This window comes from Fonsecaea erecta (assembly GCF_001651985.1).
Source record: "Fonsecaea erecta strain CBS 125763 chromosome Unknown Scaff2, whole genome shotgun sequence".
Taxonomy (NCBI): Eukaryota; Fungi; Ascomycota; class Eurotiomycetes; order Chaetothyriales; family Herpotrichiellaceae; genus Fonsecaea; species Fonsecaea erecta.
Window position 1 is genome coordinate 379,638 of NW_017387245.1, and position 21,193 is coordinate 400,830.

At 52.6% G+C, this 21,193-nt stretch overlaps 7 protein-coding genes across 7 annotated transcripts; 4 read left to right on the plus strand and 3 right to left on the minus strand.

Annotated features, from left to right (window-relative positions):
- Positions 1-436: 436 nt before the first annotated feature.
- On the plus strand, positions 437-3,057 carry AYL99_01902 (hypothetical protein; the record flags this gene model as incomplete). The annotated part of the gene is made up of 2 exons (XM_018833418.1): positions 437-556; positions 622-3,057. The coding sequence occupies 2 exons, from the start codon at positions 437-439 to the stop codon at positions 3,055-3,057; spliced, it is 2,556 nt and encodes an 851-aa protein (XP_018696042.1).
- Positions 3,058-4,729: 1,672 nt separating this feature from the next.
- AYL99_01903 (hypothetical protein) lies at positions 4,730-7,213 on the minus strand (the record flags this gene model as incomplete). The annotated part of the gene is made up of 1 exon (XM_018833419.1): positions 4,730-7,213. The coding sequence occupies one exon, from the start codon at positions 7,211-7,213 to the stop codon at positions 4,730-4,732; it is 2,484 nt and encodes an 827-aa protein (XP_018696043.1).
- A 357-nt stretch (positions 7,214-7,570) lies between these two features.
- AYL99_01904 (hypothetical protein) lies at positions 7,571-9,541 on the plus strand (the record flags this gene model as incomplete). The annotated part of the gene is made up of 1 exon (XM_018833420.1): positions 7,571-9,541. One exon carries the CDS (start codon positions 7,571-7,573, stop codon positions 9,539-9,541), a length of 1,971 nt encoding a protein of 656 aa, XP_018696044.1.
- A 1,866-nt stretch (positions 9,542-11,407) lies between these two features.
- Positions 11,408-13,601, plus strand: AYL99_01905 (hypothetical protein; the record flags this gene model as incomplete). The annotated part of the gene is made up of 3 exons (XM_018833421.1): positions 11,408-13,175; positions 13,244-13,364; positions 13,418-13,601. The coding sequence occupies 3 exons, from the start codon at positions 11,408-11,410 to the stop codon at positions 13,599-13,601; spliced, it is 2,073 nt and encodes a 690-aa protein (XP_018696045.1).
- A 907-nt stretch (positions 13,602-14,508) lies between these two features.
- On the minus strand, positions 14,509-18,288 carry AYL99_01906 (hypothetical protein; the record flags this gene model as incomplete). The annotated part of the gene is made up of 5 exons (XM_018833422.1): positions 14,509-17,140; positions 17,196-17,463; positions 17,512-17,876; positions 17,934-18,151; positions 18,208-18,288. The coding sequence occupies 5 exons, from the start codon at positions 18,286-18,288 to the stop codon at positions 14,509-14,511; spliced, it is 3,564 nt and encodes a 1,187-aa protein (XP_018696046.1).
- Positions 18,289-18,681: 393 nt separating this feature from the next.
- AYL99_01907 (hypothetical protein) lies at positions 18,682-19,855 on the plus strand (the record flags this gene model as incomplete). The annotated part of the gene is made up of 3 exons (XM_018833423.1): positions 18,682-18,893; positions 18,952-19,228; positions 19,280-19,855. The coding sequence occupies 3 exons, from the start codon at positions 18,682-18,684 to the stop codon at positions 19,853-19,855; spliced, it is 1,065 nt and encodes a 354-aa protein (XP_018696047.1).
- A 132-nt stretch (positions 19,856-19,987) lies between these two features.
- Positions 19,988-21,122, minus strand: AYL99_01908 (porphobilinogen deaminase; the record flags this gene model as incomplete). Its single annotated transcript, XM_018833424.1, has 2 exons — positions 19,988-20,748; positions 20,813-21,122. The coding sequence occupies 2 exons, from the start codon at positions 21,120-21,122 to the stop codon at positions 19,988-19,990; spliced, it is 1,071 nt and encodes a 356-aa protein (XP_018696048.1).
- Positions 21,123-21,193: the final 71 nt, after the last annotated feature.

Genomic DNA, 21,193 nt, shown 5'->3' on the forward strand with positions numbered 1-21,193 from the left:
ATCTACACAGCAACCAGCCTTATTCTGTTGCTTCACTTTTCGAATTTCGACATTCATACATAACTGCACCACCCACGACCTTCGAAAAAAGCACCATCAGCTGACCAGCTCAACCAACGCACCTCTTCGAAATTCTTTTTTGTTTCTCCTCGCTTCTTCGCCGCCTTGCTCGCTCGCACGTCAACAGACCGCCCATCCTCCCGTCTGCCGCCCGCCTCCCGCCCTCCGGCTTCCGTCCAAATACTCTGCTCGCTCTTCACGCCTCTATAAATTATGTTCTCGGCCTCTTGATCTCACGTCACTCTCCCCTTCAAGAACTCGACCACTGCAGTCCTCTGGAGTTCTTCATACTCTCTTTCTCTCTCTTCCCCCTTGATATCGCTCTCCCTCTCCGCCCCACGGCGTGTGGACTCCACCCTGGCCTCTGTGGCTCAAAATGTCTACCATGTCGACTGTCCAGCGGATGAACCGAAAATTATCCGAAGAACGCGATGCTGAACGCGCCTCCCAGTTGGCCAAGGAAGCCGTTGAACTTTCAAATGCTGGTAACAAAGTGGTAAGTTTTCTGACCGCTAAGTCTTTTGACTTTTTGCCCGAGGGTCGCTCACAATTTCCTCATAGCAAGCGTCAAGAAAGCTGAGAGAAGCTGCTGCGTTGGGTCATGCCAACCCGGATGTCCAGGCCGCCTTTTTCGCCATCCATCATGATGACCAACTCAGTTCGCCCCTGTTGGACCTGGTGAGGAGGTATGCCCTCTACCACGATAACTCGGCCGGCGATGAGGCTATCAAGTACCTAAAGAGCTCCGAGGCTTCTAATGCTGCCCCGGTGGCTCTCGAATGCTTGCAGATCATCCTCGAATGCCGCCAGTCCACCATGTCTGGTGCCCAAGATTTCATCATCGCCGAACTCGCCAAACGGAGTTCCGCTGTTCGACAGTATCTGGCTGCTGAGCTTCAGGCGTCGACGACCTCCTTCTTTGAGAATGTCTACGAGAGGGGCGATGACGCCGCCAATTGCCTTCGCTCTGTCGTGCTCGATGACACTTTGTGGCCATCCGAGGACGTCCGACTTCGCGTGGAAGATGATCTCTTCCAGCTCTTCCTTGCCAAGTTGATGGAAACTGGTCACGATCATGACGGCCGAGCTCTCAAAGGTATCGCCCTATTGTTGATTGCCGACACGCAGCGGCTTCATACATTTATCGATGAGGATGCGTTTGAAGCTCTCATGGGCTCCCTGGATTTAAGACTTCCTCCAGATGTCCGGGGCCAGGCAACCCTCGTCCTGTCCAAGTACTTTGAAGTGGCGGAACCCGCCGGTCAAGAATACCTCTCCAAGTATATCACGACCCACGTCCAACGGAAAAAGGGCGATGATCTCGTCCTGGCCTTTTCAGCGGGAGCAAGTCTCTTCCCAGTCATTCCCAGCGTTGTGGCTCCACTCTTTTTGGTGGACGGCTTTCTCTCCTCGCTCATGCCGCTTCTCGACAGAAAATTCAGCAGTCCCCTCGTCCATGACGCTTTCCTCTTCCTGCTCAACGCCGCCTGCATCGACGGTGCCTGTCGGACGGCTATCGCACAATACTGTGCATCTTGGCTGGCGGATAAAGTGAGCAACGGTACTGGCAAACAACCATCGGTGGCGGCCACCGTGTTAGCCAAGTTGAGAACGTCAGGAGTGAAGATTGGAGATCAGAGAGCCAACAAGGCGGATGATGATGTTAGTGAACTCGTTGATCTTTTCAAGAAGTCCCTCACCATTGTTGAAGAAGGAAAGAACGTTTCTGACTCGATTGAAGGCCTTGCGTATACATCTTTGAAGCCCGAGGTCAAGGAATCGCTCGCCAAAGATCGCAAGTTTCTCAAATCCCTCCTTGAGGTCCTCAACGAGAACCGTGCTACCCCGGAAGTCGTGGTCGGCGGATTAAGTATTATTTCGAATCTGACACATTATGCGCCAAATCTGTCGGAGGAGCAGAAAAAAATGTCACAGCTGAAAGCATATGCGAATGCTACCAAACCTGCCGAACCCAACCCATTGGAGAACGACGAGCATGTGCGGGCACGTTGCACGGCCGTGGTCGAAGCGGGAATCGTGGCCTCATTAACCATATTGAACAAGGGTAGATCTCCGGCGACAGCACAGCTCAGCGATAAAATCCTCCTGTCCCTGTCCAAGAATCCCAAAGATAGGGGGAAGATCGCGCAACAGGGAGCCGTCAAGCTTCTGGTTTCTCACGCACAGAGAAGTCTACAGTCATCCGAGAACGCTCAAGCCAGCACCGACGCTGCACACGCTCTGGCGCGGATCCTGATCTCTCTGAACCCAGCGCACGTCTTCCCACCCGGATCGACACCCGACATTACTGACGCTGTACCACCGCTTGTGGCGTTGCTGAAGTCCCCGGGCGGAGCAGGTCTCAATGACCAGCCACGAGATCTCCTTCCAGTCTTTGAAAGCCTTCTTGCCCTCACCAACCTTGCATCTGCCCCTACGTCGAACGCGGCGTCTTTCATCATCAAATCCGCCTGGGACAACATCGAAGATTTTCTCTTAGGAAACAATGAGCTTGTCCGCCGTGCGGCTTGTGAATTAATATGCAATTTAACAGTGGTACCTAGCGGAGCCGAGAAATTCGCCGACGGATCGAAACGTGCAGCACAACGATTGCGCATCCTTGTTGCGATGGCGGACGTCGAGGACTTACCCACAAGACGCGCTGCCGGTGGTGCCTTGGCGATGCTTACGGAACAGTATGCCAATATCGTTTCGGCGATGCTTGAGTTCAAACGGACGCCAGAAATCCTTCTAGAACTATGCATCGACGAAGACCCGGGCGTGGTGCATCGAGGCTTGGTCGTGGTCAGAAACATGTTATGTTGCGACGAAGCAGATCGAGAAAACAAGCCTTTGGCATTGAAAGTGAGAGAGGCATTCAAGAAAGAAGGCGCAGTGGAGAAACTCAAGACTTCCCTGAAGCAAGCCAAAGACCCGGAACTGCTGAGTATTGGAGTGCAAGCATTGAAAGTCCTGGTGGACGATCGGACGAAGTGAATAAACTAGAACGACACTTTCTCGTGATACCTCTACGAGGCTAAGCGACCTGTGTCTAGGGCGCTTGCGGTGGTGGTCTACAGCAGGAGCTTGGAATATGACCGCATTGCTGGCCCTCCAGAGTACATGAATCGAGGTTGACGTTTCCATACAGCGTCCAGTGTCCAATCTCAAAGACACACTGTGACCCCACGAAAGGTGTTCGTCATGGAGATCAACTCGGCATCACCCGGAGGACTATGTCTGCATAACGGATGAAATCTACATTGCAGGCTCCTTGGGTAGCGGAGTTTTGGAGTTGGCGGCCTCACAATCGGCCTCTGGCCGTTCAACGGAGCGGCGGATCGCTCTCGACTTTTTTTGTTTTCTTTGGGTTTGTTCTGATGTGCATCCCTGGCTCGGAGTTCCCACGGAAGGATTTTCCTGTCCCTTGAGCGTGGCCAATGATGAGCATGCATGGGTTTTCTGGGGGGTCTTGCTCTGTTCTGTTCTTAGTCTCAACGTTCGAGGGGATCACAATGGGGGTGTCGCTCATATTGCTAGTCTTGACTCTTTCCACGGGCATGAATGTCCAGGAAGGAAGGAAGGGTCTTGTGGTATTTTGTCACCACGCTGCGTGTGCAGTTTTCTGGGCATACATGCCTCAGACGAAGTTGATACAGATATCAATTACCACACACTATCAATATCACTGTCACTGTCACTGTCACTGTCACTGTCAATATGGACATCGATTTCAAGTCGTTCGATTCGCCACCATCCGTGCATTCAATGATGATCTACAGTATACCGGTGAGGTCTGCCTGCCACATGTTGTTGATATATACCCACTACAGCAGCACGATGGCGTTCCCCATGTCTCCAATAGGAGATGCATACATACATGCATGCATCGAGAGGGAGTACTGTGAGTTAGGTCTGACAGTAGAAAGCTACTACAGTGTTATTATTCGTTCAATAAGATCTTGGATGGATTTTTGTTCCATTTGTTTGGATATCTGTCTCCCGCTCAGCGTGGCCCGGATCCCTGGGTATTTAGATGATTCTGTACACATACACACTCACTCACTCACTCACTCACTCACTCACACACTCTCTCTCTCTCAAGTGGAAAGGGAGGGAGGTACTTCCTGCATATATCTATAGATATATATGGACATATACATATACACCCACATACATGTGCATGGACCGCAAGGGACTGTGACCGTGTCCTTCGTGTTCGTACCTCCCGGAGCAATGTTCGCTCATTTATAGACGCTCTGCAAGACTCTCGTCCTCTCTTTCGGCCGCATGCCAGATTGCGTTGTGCAATCACTTTTCTTCCTCGTAGTTTCACCAAATGGGGCGACATAAGAAGGGACGGCTGGCAGATCAACGCGGCTAACACCCATTCCTCCCAACGTGACCTGGACGATGATCTAGTCCTCAATACGTCGAACCCTGCTACGTCCGTAGATACCGGACTAGTCTTCTCCAGTCATGGCCTGCCGTCAGTAGAGGCCACGGTATTATTAGGGAAATAGGAGCGGTCTTCGGCTGGCTCGTTGGACGTGGTGCGAAAAAGCCTGTCGGCTTGAGAGCGGCAACCGTTCATGAGGACTGACATCCTGCCGCCATTCTAGGATGGCGAACTATGCGATCAGAATGGATTGGCCTGAAGCCCCTCGTATCAAGGTGCCGGAGCTGAACTTGCGGCTGGTCGCATCTTGACCTGAACTCGTTTAAACGTCCTCGGTCTGAAATCCTTGTCAAAATTTTTCGAGTAGGTCTGAATTCTGACCTCTCCAGCGGTCAAAATGTGACCAATCTTGGAGCGATGTTTCCGTGGATTAGCGGTTGCGACCGATTTGGTTGAGACTCTGGTCTCTGTTGAGGTCTCCACTTTCACTGGTGCTTGTTCTGGCTCGGGCACAGTCGACACCCCCTCTTCTATTGTTGTCGTCAATGATTCGCCTTTCAGACTCTCCTTCTCGAGAGACAGCTCTGGTGAAACCGAGGCGTTCTGTTTCGGTTGCTGTTGTCGCTGTTGCATCAATTGTTCAGCAACAACTTTGAGGGCTGACATCTCCGCTCGCATGTTTGCGCGCTCCTTCTCGTACAGTCCATTCAGCTTCTGAAGTTTTTCGAACCCTTCTTTCGATTCTCGGAGCTCCGCTGCTAATTCGGATGTACTTTTGATCCATCTCTGTGCTCTTTGAGCTGCTTCTTCTTGGAATGACCTTTGTCTCAGTTCCGCAAGGTCCAGTTTCGTCTTCAATTGAGAAATAATGGCCTCTTGCTGGGTAAATTGACTTTGCAATCTGTCCAGCTCAGCCGACGAGGATTGACTGCCACTGGTTGCAGGGGAATCTGGCGTTGGTCTTCGTACAGCATACCGGAGACTCGGGCTTTGAGCCGTAGGTGCCATCAGCACCAGCTCGCTATCCATGTTGCTCTGGGAGTTCTGGGCTTCCTGGGGCTTTCCGGAGAGCTCCTCCATCAATGACCTGCATGCCAATTGAAACGACCTAGCTTTTTCCCGTGCGGGGCTCTCTTCAACATTGTCTGGGAGAGGGAGCGACTCCCATTCTAGAAGAATGCTTCGAGTCCGAGGGTGAAATGTCCTGCGATCATTTTGAGTTTTATCGACCAGTGGTGGCCCAATGCCTGCATCGACTGCCGCATCGAGGATCGTGGTATATTCTGCAAGTTTGCAGCAACGCACACACAGATCCAGCATACGGTATATCACCCGCGCTAGCCGATCAATCGACTGGTTGGCGATTGTCAAGGCGTGTTTCACAGACCGCTGCAACCACTTTTTGCCCTCCTCCCAATTCCCGTGCTGAGAGTAGTAGGCCAGAAAACTTCTGAACAGGTCATCTTTCCACATGCTTCCATAGTCCGCCTCGCGGAGGAGCGTTAGCCAAGCTTCAGCCCGCGTCGGTTGCTCGCACCTCAGAGATGCATAGACCAAGACCATCAGAAGACGTGGATTCAAAGTGGTCGGAACAGGAAGGTCCATTCCATTGACACGTGTCTTTTCCCATTTGTGAATTACATTGAGGGGGTTATCTGCCTTTGCAATGAAGTGTAGCATATGGTTAAGCGAGCGAGAGTCGCAGGCTCGACCAATTTGCAACAGCATATAGAAGATTGCAGGGTCCGATAGTGGTAGGGTACTCCTCTTCAGGGCGGCAACGGCATGGTAGGCTAAGCTGTGGCTTCCCACCTTTGAAAGAGACCGTATGAGCATCACGTAGACGGAGACAGAGGGTACTTCATCCGTGTGAAGCACCGCTTTTCCATAACCGTCGATCAACCCAGCCAGTGATATACGCCCAGCATCAAACTCAGCCGTTAGCTCTTTGATGGCTTGTTGGAGACCACCTCTGGCAGCCTGCGCTTGGATGCGAGGTGCCACATAGAAAAGGTCTTCCAGATTGCCCAACGAACGCATCTGCTTTCGAGTCAGAGCGAGCATCTCGGCTAGCCGGTTGGTGTCTGAAAGAGGGCCGATATCCTCAGGAGTTTCAAGGCCTGCACTGTCCATTGGATCGTCCGATGGCACGAGCGAGTAGAAGTGATTGGGCCCGACGCGGAGATGCAAGAGCATCCTCAGAGCAAGAGTGATTGCATTCAGACGATGGTAGCGCTTGAAGTTGGACAGCTGCTCAGCTGAAAACTCGCGTGCAGAGAGCACTTGTCGTATCGGTATCTTCTCGTCCTGCAACACCCCGTCTTCCTGGCCCAAGCCTGTCGGCCATATTGGCATCTCAATTTCTCCCGGGATTTCATCGTCTTCCACTCGCGCCTGCACTGCTGTAGCATAGTTTCTCCGTTGCTGAGATAGTCCAGAGAGGGTGTTACGGAGCTGGAGGGTGCTCCGGAGCCGCCGCTCCCGCTCCTTGAGCGAATCTATCTCATTGTCGATGGCAGCGAGCCTCTCCTCCCAGTCCTTCCGCTGTTTAGCCTTCCAACTGGTATCGACGAAGAGGGCGGCCGCAAGGACAGGGGTCAAGAGGACGGTAAAAGCATCACCAAAGCCTGGCCGGCGTCTTGGAGGTCTGGTTGTGGTTTTTCGAACAAGGGTAGAGCTGAGAGAGTCGGTCGACGAGAGATATTGAGAGCCTCTGAGTCTTGGTCGAGACGCTTGAGCCCATAAGCCTCTCATTGCCTCGGTTGAGGCTTCACCACTGTTGTCGCCAGAAGTTGGTTCTCGATGGGCGGGAAAAGTCGAGGTTGTATGTCCAACTGGAAGTGGGCTGATCGCAGTGAAGTTCAAGCACCTAATGAGGCTAAGAAGAGCTACATTGGAGCTTGGAATTGATCTTGTCTGACGGAGCCGATAACTGTTCCAGATCTGCCACGACCTGGGTGAGTCTCACATGATTTTATTCTGTCAGACACATACTTTTTTCCTCGACGCCCAAACCCCCCTGGTCGTCCGCGTTCGTGATCGCGCATCCACTCTCACAATGACACAATTTGCATCGATGTAAACCTGACTCTGCCCTGCGGCGAGGCTTGAATGGCTGCCAGGAGCCGCTTTCATTCGGAAAGCAGAAGCCATGAGCACCCAGAAACCTTCACACTCCGCCGTTCGAAAACCTACAACGCCCTCGTTGGTCGGTGGAAGTCGTTTCGGCGCAGACGCATAATCTTGGTCTTACTCGCAGCATGGCTTCTCTACCTCTTCTTCAAGCATATGCCGACGGATCTCCCACCTGTCTCTGAACGATATGACCATCGTTACGGTCGTTTACACCCGGGGTTACGTGGTCCGCAGGGGGGTGGTTCTCAAGACACGCTCCAAAACTCTGACCAAAGTTACGATGGTCCTATAAAGTTCTACGACCTTGCCAGGACCTTGCAGGAGCATGCATGGATTCGAGACATGAAAGGCAATGTCCTCTTCGCCATCTCGGACTTGAAGAGCGTTCCACAGATTTTGCCCATGGCATGCGCGATGGCACAGCACAACAGGACCCGAGTTCATCTGGTGTTCATGGGACGCCATGCCGCAGGCTGGCCAGAGATGCGTGCAGCGAATGGCATTGAAGAGTCAGGATGTAACATATTCCTGCACGATGCTCGACCTGATCACGCGGCTGAATCATCTGTGTCGAGACTGACGGTCAGCGCAAGTGCGGGTTTGGGACACATCCACGCTACCGTCCCGCTGCATGCGGTGTTGGCTACAGAACACGAGGATGACTATTTGATCAGTGCTTTGAAGGAGAAGACATCCTCACTTGGTATTTCTTACCTCGTCCTTCCTACCAGCAGCCAACAGAGTCTGTCTTGGATTTCATTGCTGGACGCTGCATCGCTCTCGCAGCTCGACAAAGTCCAAATTGACATCGTAATTCAAGCGCAGGCTGAGTCGTCGGCTTCGCTAATGCGGCTTCTACGATCCATCAAAGACGCCGACTACTCAGGATGGGTGCTTCCCAGAATGACAATTGAACTCCCCAATAATGTCGATCCGTTCCTTGTACGGTATTTGTCAGACTTCCGGTGGCCTGCCAATTCTGCTGGCAGGGAGAGCAGACTCACGATCAAGCACAGGCTTGATGCACGGCTCATGACTCCAGTACAGGCATCTATGCGGACGGTCGAATCCTTCTACCCGGTTGCGGCGAGCACATCTCACCTTCTGCTGCTCTCGCCCAATACAGAGCTCTCGCCAAACTACTTCCAGTTCTTAATGTACACTCTGCTGGAATACGGATATGGTTCACAGACTTCGGGTCTGACTGAGCACTTGGCGGGCATCTCGCTGGATCTACCTCGTTATGGACCAGACCTGAAAACGAAGGCGCCGTACGGAGGACAAGCTGCGAAGCCCTTCACTCTCTGGCAAGCGCCTGCATCCACTGCGGTGCTCTATTTCGGAAATCGGTGGGTAGAATTTCACACTTTCCTATCTTACCGACTCCTCCTTGATCCGGAGTTCGTATCGAAGACAAAATCCACACCTATACTGTCACACGAATACCCCGCATGGATGATGCCGATGCTTGAGATGATGCAAGCGCGTGGTTATTATGTTTTGTACCCGAGCTTTATGGAGAGAGAAGGGTTATCCGCCGTGACCGTACACAGCGAACTTTCTCAATCCCCGGAAGAATACATTGTGGAGGACGAAGACCATGCATCCGATAATGGTTCCCCGAAAGTCAAGTTGGCTGGTGATGAAGCTCTGACGGCGGATGACGAGATCACTCGACTGATGCGTCAGGAACAGAAGCTGTCTGGAAACTCGCTTACCGCTCCTCTTTTGGACGCCATGGCCTCACAACACGAAGGCGACTTTTCAACAAGCCGTGATATCCCGTTGATATCTTTTGACGGCGAAAAGAGAGAATGGGCAAATTCCTGGGATGTCGCATCAAGATTTGCCGAGGACTTCGCAGTCTCAGTTGGAGGATGTGTAAATTACAACAGTGACCAGAAGGCTAACTCTGTCGGGTCACTATTCTGTTTGGCAGCAGTATGAGGCTCGACCCTCACAGAACTGCGACACCACCTGCAGGGCGCTTTCAGTGCCACCCAAACAATGCCGATGTCACTATGTCTACTCCAACCATAGAGAAGACACGTCCAACTCAAGGAAACTCGCCAAGGTGACGGACAAAATCATGCTAATGTTATCATTCTCTGATGTTCGAAGATCGAGTGGATGACAAAATCGGTGCTGGGAGGGATGGAGAACTAGACAACCAGGATTACGGAAATGGTGGTGGACGATCGTTATAAGATCGAAGATCCCAGAGCACCAGAGCCGATGTGGAGGAGGACCACCCTGAAGTCAGACAGGGATCGACATTCTAGGAGCAGGACGAACACTCGTCCCTTATCCATCTTGCCCCGTGTAGGCACCACGGCCCAGCATGAACGGAAGGCAATATCATTTTTTTGTTCTGCATGGCGGTAGCAGACTGGTGCCCATCCACTTCAGCCCATCAAATGTCAGATAATTGATAATATTATCGGATACCGGATGAAGGGTGCGCAATGTCCATTGAGACCCGCCGGTGCTTCCCCAGACTTGACACTTTGGTGACACTGTTGGTTCTCGTCTCTTACACACCATGGCCAAAACCCCTCGCTGGCCTCTCACCTCGGCATGGACGCATACTGGATCGACCAGTCGACGGTTAAGCTGGAGCAGGGATCTAATGCTAGAGGGAGGCGGATCTTGGGAGTGGGTGCCCATTGGTGATCGCTGTGCTGCGGCACCATCTCGACTTGGCTGCCGGCTGTGCTTCAAACCCAACGCAAACCCTGGCTGCGGCTGCTCACAAGCCATTTCTCCCTCTTGGCCAGCACACGTTGTGCTGGGATAGATGATTACTCAGAACTGGCAGGGAGCATACTCGTACTTTTGAGGCCCAAGGCTTTCTTTTTCTGTTATCACGATGGCAAAAGGAAGAGAGGGTGGCTACCTCCCGACCTAGCTACCTAGCGCTGTCAAGCTCGAAGAGTTCGGCTAATGCATGGCTGCAGTGGTTGAGCCCACACGGCCCACTAACTGAACTAGCCTCCCTCGCGACATGCTTTGCCCCGGGGCCCTAGACGCCATTCTTGGGGGCCTGTCCACCACTCAGGTGCCCCGGGCTCCACCACCCCGAACCGCTCTGCTCGCGTTCCCAGGCGTCGCTAGCGGACAATTGGCCATTGGAACGGAAGAGTCTCCCTAGCACTAGCTCTGGCTCTCTCCCCGAACATGCATGGGGATTGATGGGCTGATGAGCTGATGGACGACAGGCTTGGGCTCCTTCTGGTGGCCCGGGCTCGTCCCTTCCAACACTTGGTGCCCCACCATCCCTCCATTACTCCCCCTCTCTACTCAGTATTCGTCCCGCCCGTCAGGAATCACCTCGTCGACAGTGGATCTTCCTCCTCTTCCTTTCTCCAGACTTTCCCGCCCGCTGAGCATTCCATTTGGATACTTTTGGATACATCCATCCTGCTCTTGTTCTCACGAGACCACGCAGTCCGGGTCCAGAGTCGACGTTCTATCTCTTCTTCGTATCCCTACCACTATACCACGCATTTCCAGTGACCGCTCGTATCGATCTTTACCTTGGCCTCCATTGGCCCAGTCTCTCTACCTCCACCACGCTCCCGCACCCAGCCAGGAAATACGTCGACCTCGTCGCTCTCCAGACCTATTGTCTTGTTCATTGCCGATTGACACCGACCTACTGGGCAGGACGTGTTGAACATTCCTCGATACCTGTTGTTGTGCAGGACCGGCTAGGACTCCTGTGGGCGCAGGACGAGCCTGGGAGGGGTTTCCTGCTAGGATACCAAACAGAGTCGTGTTTCAACCTCGTCTCCCCCCGCCAATTCAAAGAAGATGGCTACAGTTGTGGTCCAACAACAACCCCAAGTTCGACAGTCCACTCCTCCACCCCTCGGCCCGACCATTTCATTGAACCAAGCTCGATCCTCGACACCGATCCCCAACAAACACCTACCTTACTGTCCGCCGGGACCAGTTCCCTCGCAGACGCAAATCACTCCTCCCAATTCTCCTCCATTACGGACCGTTGCCCCCAAACCCACCTCGCTCCTCCACCCCCCAAACAACTACCAGAGGCTGTGCAACTCCCCACCGATATATGGCATCTCGGCCAAGCAGGTGGCCGAAGCCCTCGAACACTATGCTCGTCAGCCCCTTCCACATCCGTCGTCCGTCTTTCCATGGCTCCACGGGCTCCATCCCGACAATCATATCCAATTGGCCTTCTTTGTCGCTAGGAAGAAGTCGCTGCGGAGAATACCCAAATGCTTGCGAGGAATCACGATCATCAAGGCCGGCGGTGACCTGAGTCGCTCGAGAATCAAAGGTGCCATTGCCCCAGACGAAGTCCTCAACTTGTCCGAGAGCAATGGTCGCGGCTTTGTAGACTGTGATCCTCGAGAGGGCTTCTCGGTACGAAACTTCCATATCCAAGCGGCGAAGATGGCGCTGGTGTCCGACATCATCATTTATGGCGACGAGGACACGGATCACCGTATCATCAAGTCCGTCGCCGAGAGAACCGCGTCTGTGCAGAAGAAATGGCGCAAAGAACTAGAAAACGCCGGCCAATGCCCCGAGACTTTCAACACCTTCGTGTTGACGCAATCTTTCGAGGACTTTGAGCAGCTATATCCTGAATTGGTGGCGGTCGACTCTCAAGGCAGATATGAGGACCATACACTTGACTTCCTCCAGCAAGAACGGAGAGAGATGTGCGCCATGTCCAAAGCCTCGGAAATCTCGCAGGCCGTCTTCTACTGCCAGTCAACAGGGCCCTACACAAGCCCGCCATCCAACCTCGATGACCCGAGCTATGACCTCTATGTAGAAGCCAGTGATCACGCTACTCTCCCTGACGACAAACTTCTGGCGGCGAAATTGAAACAGCTGGAAGAACGCGACGAGGATGACGACCCTGTCCACCTGACTTTCCCTAGCTCGGGAAGTATTCTGCCGCCGTCATGGTCACAAGTGGAAGTCGACGGCATCCTGCGTATGTGTCGATGGCTATACAACCTCACTCACACCATGAAACCCGTCAGCAAATGCAAAGACGAAGACGGCGACATCCAGATGACCGAATTCGCACCTCGGCCCCGTCGAGTCCTGCTGCATTGTGCTGACGGTTACACCGAAACCTCAATGCTCGCCGTCGCCTATTTCATGTACGCTGAAGGTGTTCCCTTGCACGAGGCGTGGATTCGCCTGCACTGTGAAAAGCGGCGCAACTTCTTCGCTTATCCCTCAGATGTCTCCCTATTGAAAGCCATCCAAGGCCGCATTCTGACTGAATCGCCCAACTTCGATTCCTCAAAACTATCCTCCATAGAGGCCCCGGCCTGGCTGTCCAAACTGGACGGAAGTTTGCCGAGTCGCATCCTCCCGTACATGTACCTGGGCAACCTGAGCCACGCGAACAATCCCCAAATGCTCAAGCTGTTGGGCATTCGGCGAATTTTGAGTGTCGGTGAACCAGTCTCCTGGACGGAGCAGGAAGCCAACGACTGGGGACGAGAAAACCTGATGATGGTGGATCGGGTGCAGGATAACGGGATTGATGAGTTAGCACTGGAGATGGAAAGATGCCTAGAGTTTATTGGTAAGTTCTGCCACTGACTGACAAACAGAATGCAATTGCAGAACGTGGGTGACTGACGCGCTGTACAGGACGGGGAAAACAAGACGGCACAGCGACTCTAGTCCACTGTCGTGTTGGTGTCTCTCGCTCCGCAACCATTTGCATCGCTGAAGTCATGGCAAGTCAGGGGCTGAGTTTCCCTCGTGCATAGTAAGTTCCTTCTGGTCACCGACACCCTGCCTCGATGCTCACATCCACTGCAGCTGCTTTGTTCGCGCCCGGCGCCTCAATGTCATTATCCAACCGCACCTACGCTTCGTCTATGAATTGATGAAGTGGGACGAATTACAGCAGGAGAAACGCGGCGTGACTGTCAAGAGAGAACTCGAATGGGCGACCGTAGCAAGGGAGATTGCTGCTATGAACCGGCCTTATGCACGGTCGTGAACCCCGAGCGTCCCACGCCTGCACTTACTGCTGCCCTTGGTGTTTTCCCGGGCTCACATTTTGGTCCATCAGTACAGGCACCAAAGAGTTGGAATGAGCCATGTGCTCCTGTCCTTTTGGCTAGACAGGTGGACCTTCTTGACACCTATTGCAGTAGCGGTTGTTGTTGTTGTCGTTGCTGTTGTGATGATATTGTGTTGATGATGTACAATGAGCCAAATGTGTCATGACCACAGAAGTTACGGATCGGATATATGAGGGATGAGGGATGTTGCATGACTGTTACGAGGATTTGATGATGGACGTGTCTGGGATTCTGGACTGGATACTTTGTTTGATAGGCGGTACGACCTCACTGCACAAGGGCACGCAATGGGAGGATTTGGGGTTCTGTGTTGGACATCCTGACATCGGATAAAGGATCTCAACACTTGAACCTTGCGGTGTCGCGCTGCACTGCGTGTGAGTGTGCGAAATGCCACCCCTGGCCTCAGTTTCTGGGTTTTGCTATAAAAAGCTGCTGGGACACCGGGGTTATTTTTTGGAGAGCCTCTGGGAGCCGGGCTCAGGGGAGCATGAAAAGGTACCTCATTGAAGCTACAACGGGTTCTACCACTTACTCGTGCCACAATCTATTTTGTTCTTTTTGTTGTTGTTGTTGTTGTTGTTGTTGTTGTTGTTGTTGTTGTTGTTGTTGTTGTTGTTGTTGTTGTTGTTGTTGTTGTTGTTGTTGTTGTTGTTGTTATTGTTGTTGTTGTTGTTGCTGTATCTGTCTTGGTTTTTGGCGTTTCCAAACTATTGCACATGTTTATTGTATGTATCTCGCAGAATTCCTGGGCAATGGGGAAGTTGATTCCCTCTTTCCCTGTCACTTTCTTTGTGCATTGACCAGCCAGCCAGTATTTCCTTACAACTTGTCCGCCTTGTCCCTCAACTCGTCAGCCAACCGGACCAAATACGCCCTAACGATGTCCTTTGGAATCACGCCCATTTCCAGCCCAGTCGCGCCGGATCCTGCTCCCTCTTCGGGGCCAGAAACTCCCTGTGCTCGTTTACCATTTGCATTCTCATTCTCATTGTCATTGTCACTCCCATTTCCATTCTTCTGGCCCTGTTTTGACTTTGCCTTTTCGCCGTCGTGGTCGGCCTTCAGGAAGCGGCGGACAATCTTTTCCACGTCCCGGCGGCCATCCTCGTACGCGGCGAGGTCGCGGTTGCCGTACACGTCGCGGCCCGCGGCGTACTTGTGCGGGTGGAGGGTGCGGAAGAAGACGTTGACGGAGATGTTGATTCTCGAGTCCGAAGGCGAGGTTGAGCTTGAATCTGTGTTGCTGTTCGTGGCCGGAAGGTCGCTTGTTTCGTTGGCGGCTTGAGACTCCCGTGATCTATCGCCGGTGCTGGTGGCTGAAGTAGAATCGAGCGTGGGCTGGGATGGATGTGCAGATGCGGACACGGCAGCGGACGTTGAAGCTGAATTGGAAGCTGATTCTGAGGCTGATGCTGATGCCGATGTTGACAACAACACCGGCTGTGGTTTTGTTAGAGCAGGCAATGGCGTCGCCGTGTGTGCCCACAATGGTGGAATATACAACGCACAACCGGGCTTTAAGATAGCAATGTGAGGCCTTGTGTTTGGCACGAATTTCACCGTGTCTTCCCCCGATCCTGGCTGATGGTTTGTCTCGAAGATGTCAATACTGGACGTGGTCGAGCCGGGCGGAAAATTCAGATGCCTCAAATCTTCCGGTGGAAACAAGATAAGTTTTCTGGTACCGCGAATCTGGAAGAGAACATTGGCCATCACATCGTAGTGCAGCCACATATTCACATTTGCGCTGATACGAAGAGGACTGCTGTGCTGGTTATCCTTCACGAACGAGAGCGCAGGCGGCATGCGAAAATCGGACGCCAGCTCAGGCCAGTCATTGGAAAGGTCGGCGGGTAAGGTGGTTGGATGGGTGCTGGAGATCGAACGGAGATACATGTGCGCATTCGGGTTGGAGTCGAGTTGGTTGATGAATTCATGGAATGAGATCGTCTTGTAGGCAAAGTCTTTTCGTTGAAAGTTCATGGTCCGGCCCGGAGCAGAATGGACGACGACGGATTTCGAGGGCGGAGTTTTGGAGAGGAGATATGCTGCTGTCCAAGATGATATACATTGACCAATGTCCAGGTCGGAGAGGAGTCTGGGTCTGCCTTCGCAGAGGACACGTGTAAAATCTTGCTCCGATTCAATCGTGGTATGCTTGACAGGAGTTGAGATGTGTGCCGTCAACGTACCCTGCGTCGTTGATTGAGGGTTAGGATGTCGGGTCTCCGGCTTCACCATGGCCCAGTGCGAACTAAGTCCTCCTTCCCGGTCATATAGAAGCCAACAGCCCGGATTCCAATATGCGCCGAAGCTGAAACAAGTTGCACCTCCGCCAACAATGAGAGTAGTCTGTCGTGCGGTGTAATGTGAAGAATGGCCAATGAGGAAAGGGCGTGGGACATTGGGGTCTCTCTTAGGGAGCACACAGGCGACCCTGAAATCCATTTCCTTCTCGTATTCGTTGAAGGCAGAGAAACTACCGACGATGGAGAGAATCTCATAGTCCTTAGGTATGCAACCGTGCTTTGCTACCCCACCGATGAGCAAAATCTCGTCTCGGATGACGCTGTAAGAAGCCCCGAGGCGATTTAACCATGGCCAGATGCCCGCAGACGCATCCAAAGCCGTGGATACCCTGAAATTGATTCCCATGACTTTGTTGTCCCGGATTATCAGTCTCCATTTCCACAGCCCTTGGCATATGACTCCATCCTGGCGCATTCCACCTAGGAGGAGACCATGATTAAAGCCAAGGCGGATGAAAGATGCCCCAAAGCGCGGCATAGGGTCAGATTTGAGGCTGCGAAGAACTTGCCAGCCGTTCTCCCTGTCCCACAGCAGGCAGTCGATCGCTATTCGTGTGGCCGATGTTTTCCCTCCAAACACCACCACACCATATTGATCGTAAGGGAGTACCACAGCCGCTGCTCGATGTCGAAAACGGGGCTCGGGAAGATCATGAACTCTCTCCCATTTCGAGTCCGTTTGGAGCCAACAGTCTTTCATCGGCGACGATGGTGAACCTCGACCGCCAATGAGAAGGTTCTGTCCATTGCGGAGCGATGTGATGGTATGGCAACACCTAGCACCTATTTCCTCAGGTGGGACGGTGGGATATGGAAGTGTCGAACCTGCCGAGGTGTAGACAGAAGTCGTGGCCAAGCGGCCTCGAAGGCCAACACCGCCATGGACGGCTATAGCATCTTGACCTGGAACGATAAAAGCGGAGCCGTGATGCGACCTCCCTTCTTTCTCTGGATTCGCGGAATATTTGTATGCGAACCACTGGGTATTATCTCTGTGGGGTGAGACGGTCCGTGCTGACATGTCTGACGCCAAACTGTCAACTGATGCCCTCCTCGATCTCTGTTGCTCTGGCACGAGAGGTTCGGGCCCTGTCTGTGCAATTATTAGGCAGTAATGAGAAGCGAAGAGCGCGAACTCTTCCCTAACCCAAATTTTAGCACAGCGGTTATTCTTAAGATGTGACGAATTTGACTCACCACTCATCAAAGGGCTCAGCTTCGTCCAGAGACATTCTTTGAGATGGGGACAGAAATCTGGGATCAGCCCAAAGCTCCCATAAATTCTGTATCTCAACATGAGGGTATCCGGCATCCTGAAAGCGTAATGTTTGGGTGTGACAACTGGGATAGGTAAGTACGGAGCGAAGGGGTGTTCCTAGTTTAGCAAAATGTTTCAACATGGCCGCCGTGAATGGGTTGTCCGGTCGATCTGGTGACTGTTGTTCCAGCAGACAGAATGTTACATCTGGACATGTTAGTCATGTCGTACGCCTCTGGAAAGATCTCGGTGTACCTGGAGACAACGTCGAGGTCCAAGCAATCAGCGCATCCGCATCCTCAGTAGCCATGTAGGTGATGCTGACTTCGGCGATGCATAATACAAGGCATTGATCCAGCTCCACAACGGACTTCAGAAGGCGCTCCAACCTAGGAGGATTTCGTAGATCACATCCGATTGCGACGTAGACATCCGAGTCCAGAACAACACCCTTCATGGACTCCTTGTCCGGTGTCGTTGAGAGCATGTCTCTCATTTTGGGGGTATTCAAGATGATGTCTCGCTTGCTGATCATGAGTTCTTCGAAATCGACATCGATAAATCTGGTGTTGCCACACAAGTCTGGGTGTTGGGCCATCCATTGGAACGGAAGGGGGTCGCTACAAAAGTAAGTCGCACTTGGCCACGCCAGAGAGGCTATCGGCATCCTTACTCACTAGCCACAGCCCAAGTTGATGACGACTTTCTCCAAGTCAGAGGGCTTTTCCAGGAACTGTTTGACCACCCAATCGACGGCCCTCATGCGAAGCCAGTATCCACGGTTGATGGTGGGAGACCGGCGGATTGGCTTTTTGACAAAGTAGCGATAAAAGTGCGGTTGAGGAAGGTACAGCTTCTCAACACTTCTTTTCGACACAATGCTACTGTTGTTTGTCTATATACGGCCCCTTTGTTAGTTCGAGCAGACCAACTGTACAGGGATTGACGTACACCCATCACGAGCCCGGCGTTCTTTTCCAAAGGGATCTCATCGTTGGAGATTCCTTCCTGAGGAGACATGAGGGAGGCCATACTGAACTCCGTTGCCTTCTTTGCATCATCTCAGAGGGACAAGAGAGCGAGGAGATGTCAATTGGGAAAGAAGGTCAGCAGGCGTGAGTCACTGCCTGGCGAGGCATGAATCGTCACTTTTGCGGAAAAAGATTGTAGTCAGTTGCGATATTCGGCCTTGGCACGGTATGCATTTCTGATTGGTGGGAGCGAATTGCCTTCCGGTCGGCGATATTTGCCTCCGTCAGAGCCGTTTCCAACCTCTTGCTAAGCAACTAACTCCCTTTGATGGTGGTCAAAGGGTGAAAGAACGTTCCAGCAATCTCAAAAGGCATCACTATGTGACACACTCCATCCAGGCACGCCCTTCTCCCAAACTTCACAGGGCATAGAAGCAAACAAGACGACGGCACCATGGACGCGCCTGAACCATCCCTCAAGGCACTGTTCAGTCAAGCAAAGAAACAGCAAGAAGACTTGGACAACCTCGACCCCCGGAGTGCCACCTTCAAACATGCACTACAGTCCATCATCGACAACCTCGAAAAATGTCGCAAGTTAATCCAAGACCTCTCTTTGTTCAGCACGAATGAAGAAGTGGAAGATATCTCCACGCAAGATCTGCAGTATGTAGAGAAACGAAATGGCCCCTCTGGTCCAGGTTTCGGCTAACGTTGGCCCTAGATATCTGACCGTGGACTGTCTCTTGGCAGAAATCAAGATCAAAGGATATGGGGAAAACAGGCAGTCATCATTACGGGAGGCAGCAGGACTCTTCGAACAGTTTTTGACTCGGCTAGATCAATATGGTCTGCTCGGTGCCTCAGATCGGAAGCTCTACGAACGCTACCTCGAACAGCGCAGTTCATTCCGGATAGTCACCTCCAACAGCCATGAGGAGAAACGCAGGATCAAGATCTCTCGCTTCCAGGAAGAAAAGTCCTTGAAGCAGAGACTGCAGGTTTGTGCCCATGTTTTTGCTAGGAGGTTACGAATGTCACTGACAAAACAGTATCTGAGAGAGGAATCAGAGAAATCGAATGTGGACGACGAGACCATTCGGAGTTTGTATTTGGCCGAGATTGCTTTCCTAGTCAACAAGGCGTTCTCATCTCTAGATATGATAACACAGGAATTAGAAATCTTGGCTCAAATGCGGCACGCCGAACCAACCAGGCCCGGGCCACCACCTTTAGACCAGAGAGCTCCAACGAGACCGGATTCCTATTCAGAGCGTCTAGATGGACCCGGCACGATGGCAGGCCTTGGAAAGAGAGGAGGTCCCTTGCTCAGCTCCAGCGGAAAGCCTCTTCAACCATTCACCCTGACAGACAAGAGAACCCAATTGCAACAGGGCGTGTTTAGGCCCGGCCACAACCTCCCAACCATGAGCATCGACGAGTACCTCGAAGAAGAGAGGCGAAGAGGTGGTATTATCGACGGTGGAGGGAACGCCAATGCACCTCAGCCCGAGCCCGACGAGGATAACATGGAGCAAGTTGACGCTGCCACGATCAAGGCACGAGAGTGGGACGAGTTTGTCGAGGCCAATCCGAAAGGAGCTGGAAACACGTTGAATCGGGGGTAAAGTTTGACTGGCTCCAATGCTACGTCTGAGCATTTTGCCAGACGTTGAATCCAAGTTTTATTCCAGCTCTTCCATTTCTCGAAGCGGCGCTGTGGATCGAATGCGCCCATATCTGTCCTTGTATGCCTATTTTCACGTTTCCTGGAGATCTGCGACGGTGGTAGGCCGCTTCGCTTTGATATCTGCGAGAATTTTGTCCGCACCCCTGCGGAGCAGTTCAGCTGCAGCATTGATTCCAAACGTTTCTGCATCATTCCGACTCTGGACATTCTCGGTCATGTCGACCTCGGCCTTCTCTTTGCCATCTGTGCTGACCACGAGTGCTTGCAGCCGAAGGAGTGAGCTGCTGCCGTCTTCCTTCTTGACCCATGAGGTCTCCACCCCCAGTGGAGCACTGCATCCTCCTTCTATGGTCTTCAGGAGGCTGCGTTCGCTTGCTATAGCTAGGTGAGTCTGCTCATGATCGATGAGGTTCAACATGCCCTGCACTCGATCGTCCGACGACCTGTTCTCAATACCAATAGCTCCCTGTCCGACAGCATAAAGCATTCCACCGTTTTTGGAATCCAAGTATTGAGTGATGCGATCACCAAGTCCGAGGCGAATGAGTCCGGCGGCAGCGAGAATCAACGCGTCAAAAGGCCCATCCTCGGCATCGAGCTTAGCTAGGCGAGTGCCCACGTTGCCTCGGACATCGACCACTCGTAAATGTGGATATTTGAGTGCAATTTGGGCAGTCCGTCGTATGGAGGAAGTTCCAACGACTGATCCGGCAGGAAGATCCTCTATGTTGCAAGCTTTTCTTCCAGCCTTGATGACAAAGGCGTCTCTTGGATCTTCTCGCGCCAGCACCGCGCCTACCTCACAACCTGGAGGTAACTGCGTGGGGACGTCTATTGGCATGGGTTAGTAGAGTGGCCGCCAACTCCAATGTCCGAGTCCGGACCAAGTGCACACCTTTGAGTGAGTGAACAAGGAAATCCAGTTGTCCCTCAATCATGAGAGTCTCCAATTCGTGAGTCCAGATATTCTTGACGGGCATGTCTTTGAAGGGGGTGATTTTGTCAATGTCCCCAGCTGCCGTGTCTCGCGCCTTGATGGCGTAGACATACTCGGGACAAGCCGCTGCCAGTGCCTGAACGACTAGATCTGTCTGTACCAGGGCGAGTTTGGACTTTCTGGTCCCGACGTTGAACGTGGTCTTGGAGTCGGACCCAGCTGCGTTGGCCCCGGCATTTTCGCCAGACACAACCGCGATGGTCGTCATGCTTGTCCGTATTAACCGGTGTGTTTGCTCAAGCCGTGAGAGATAAAATTAAATCTTCGTGGAATGCGCGG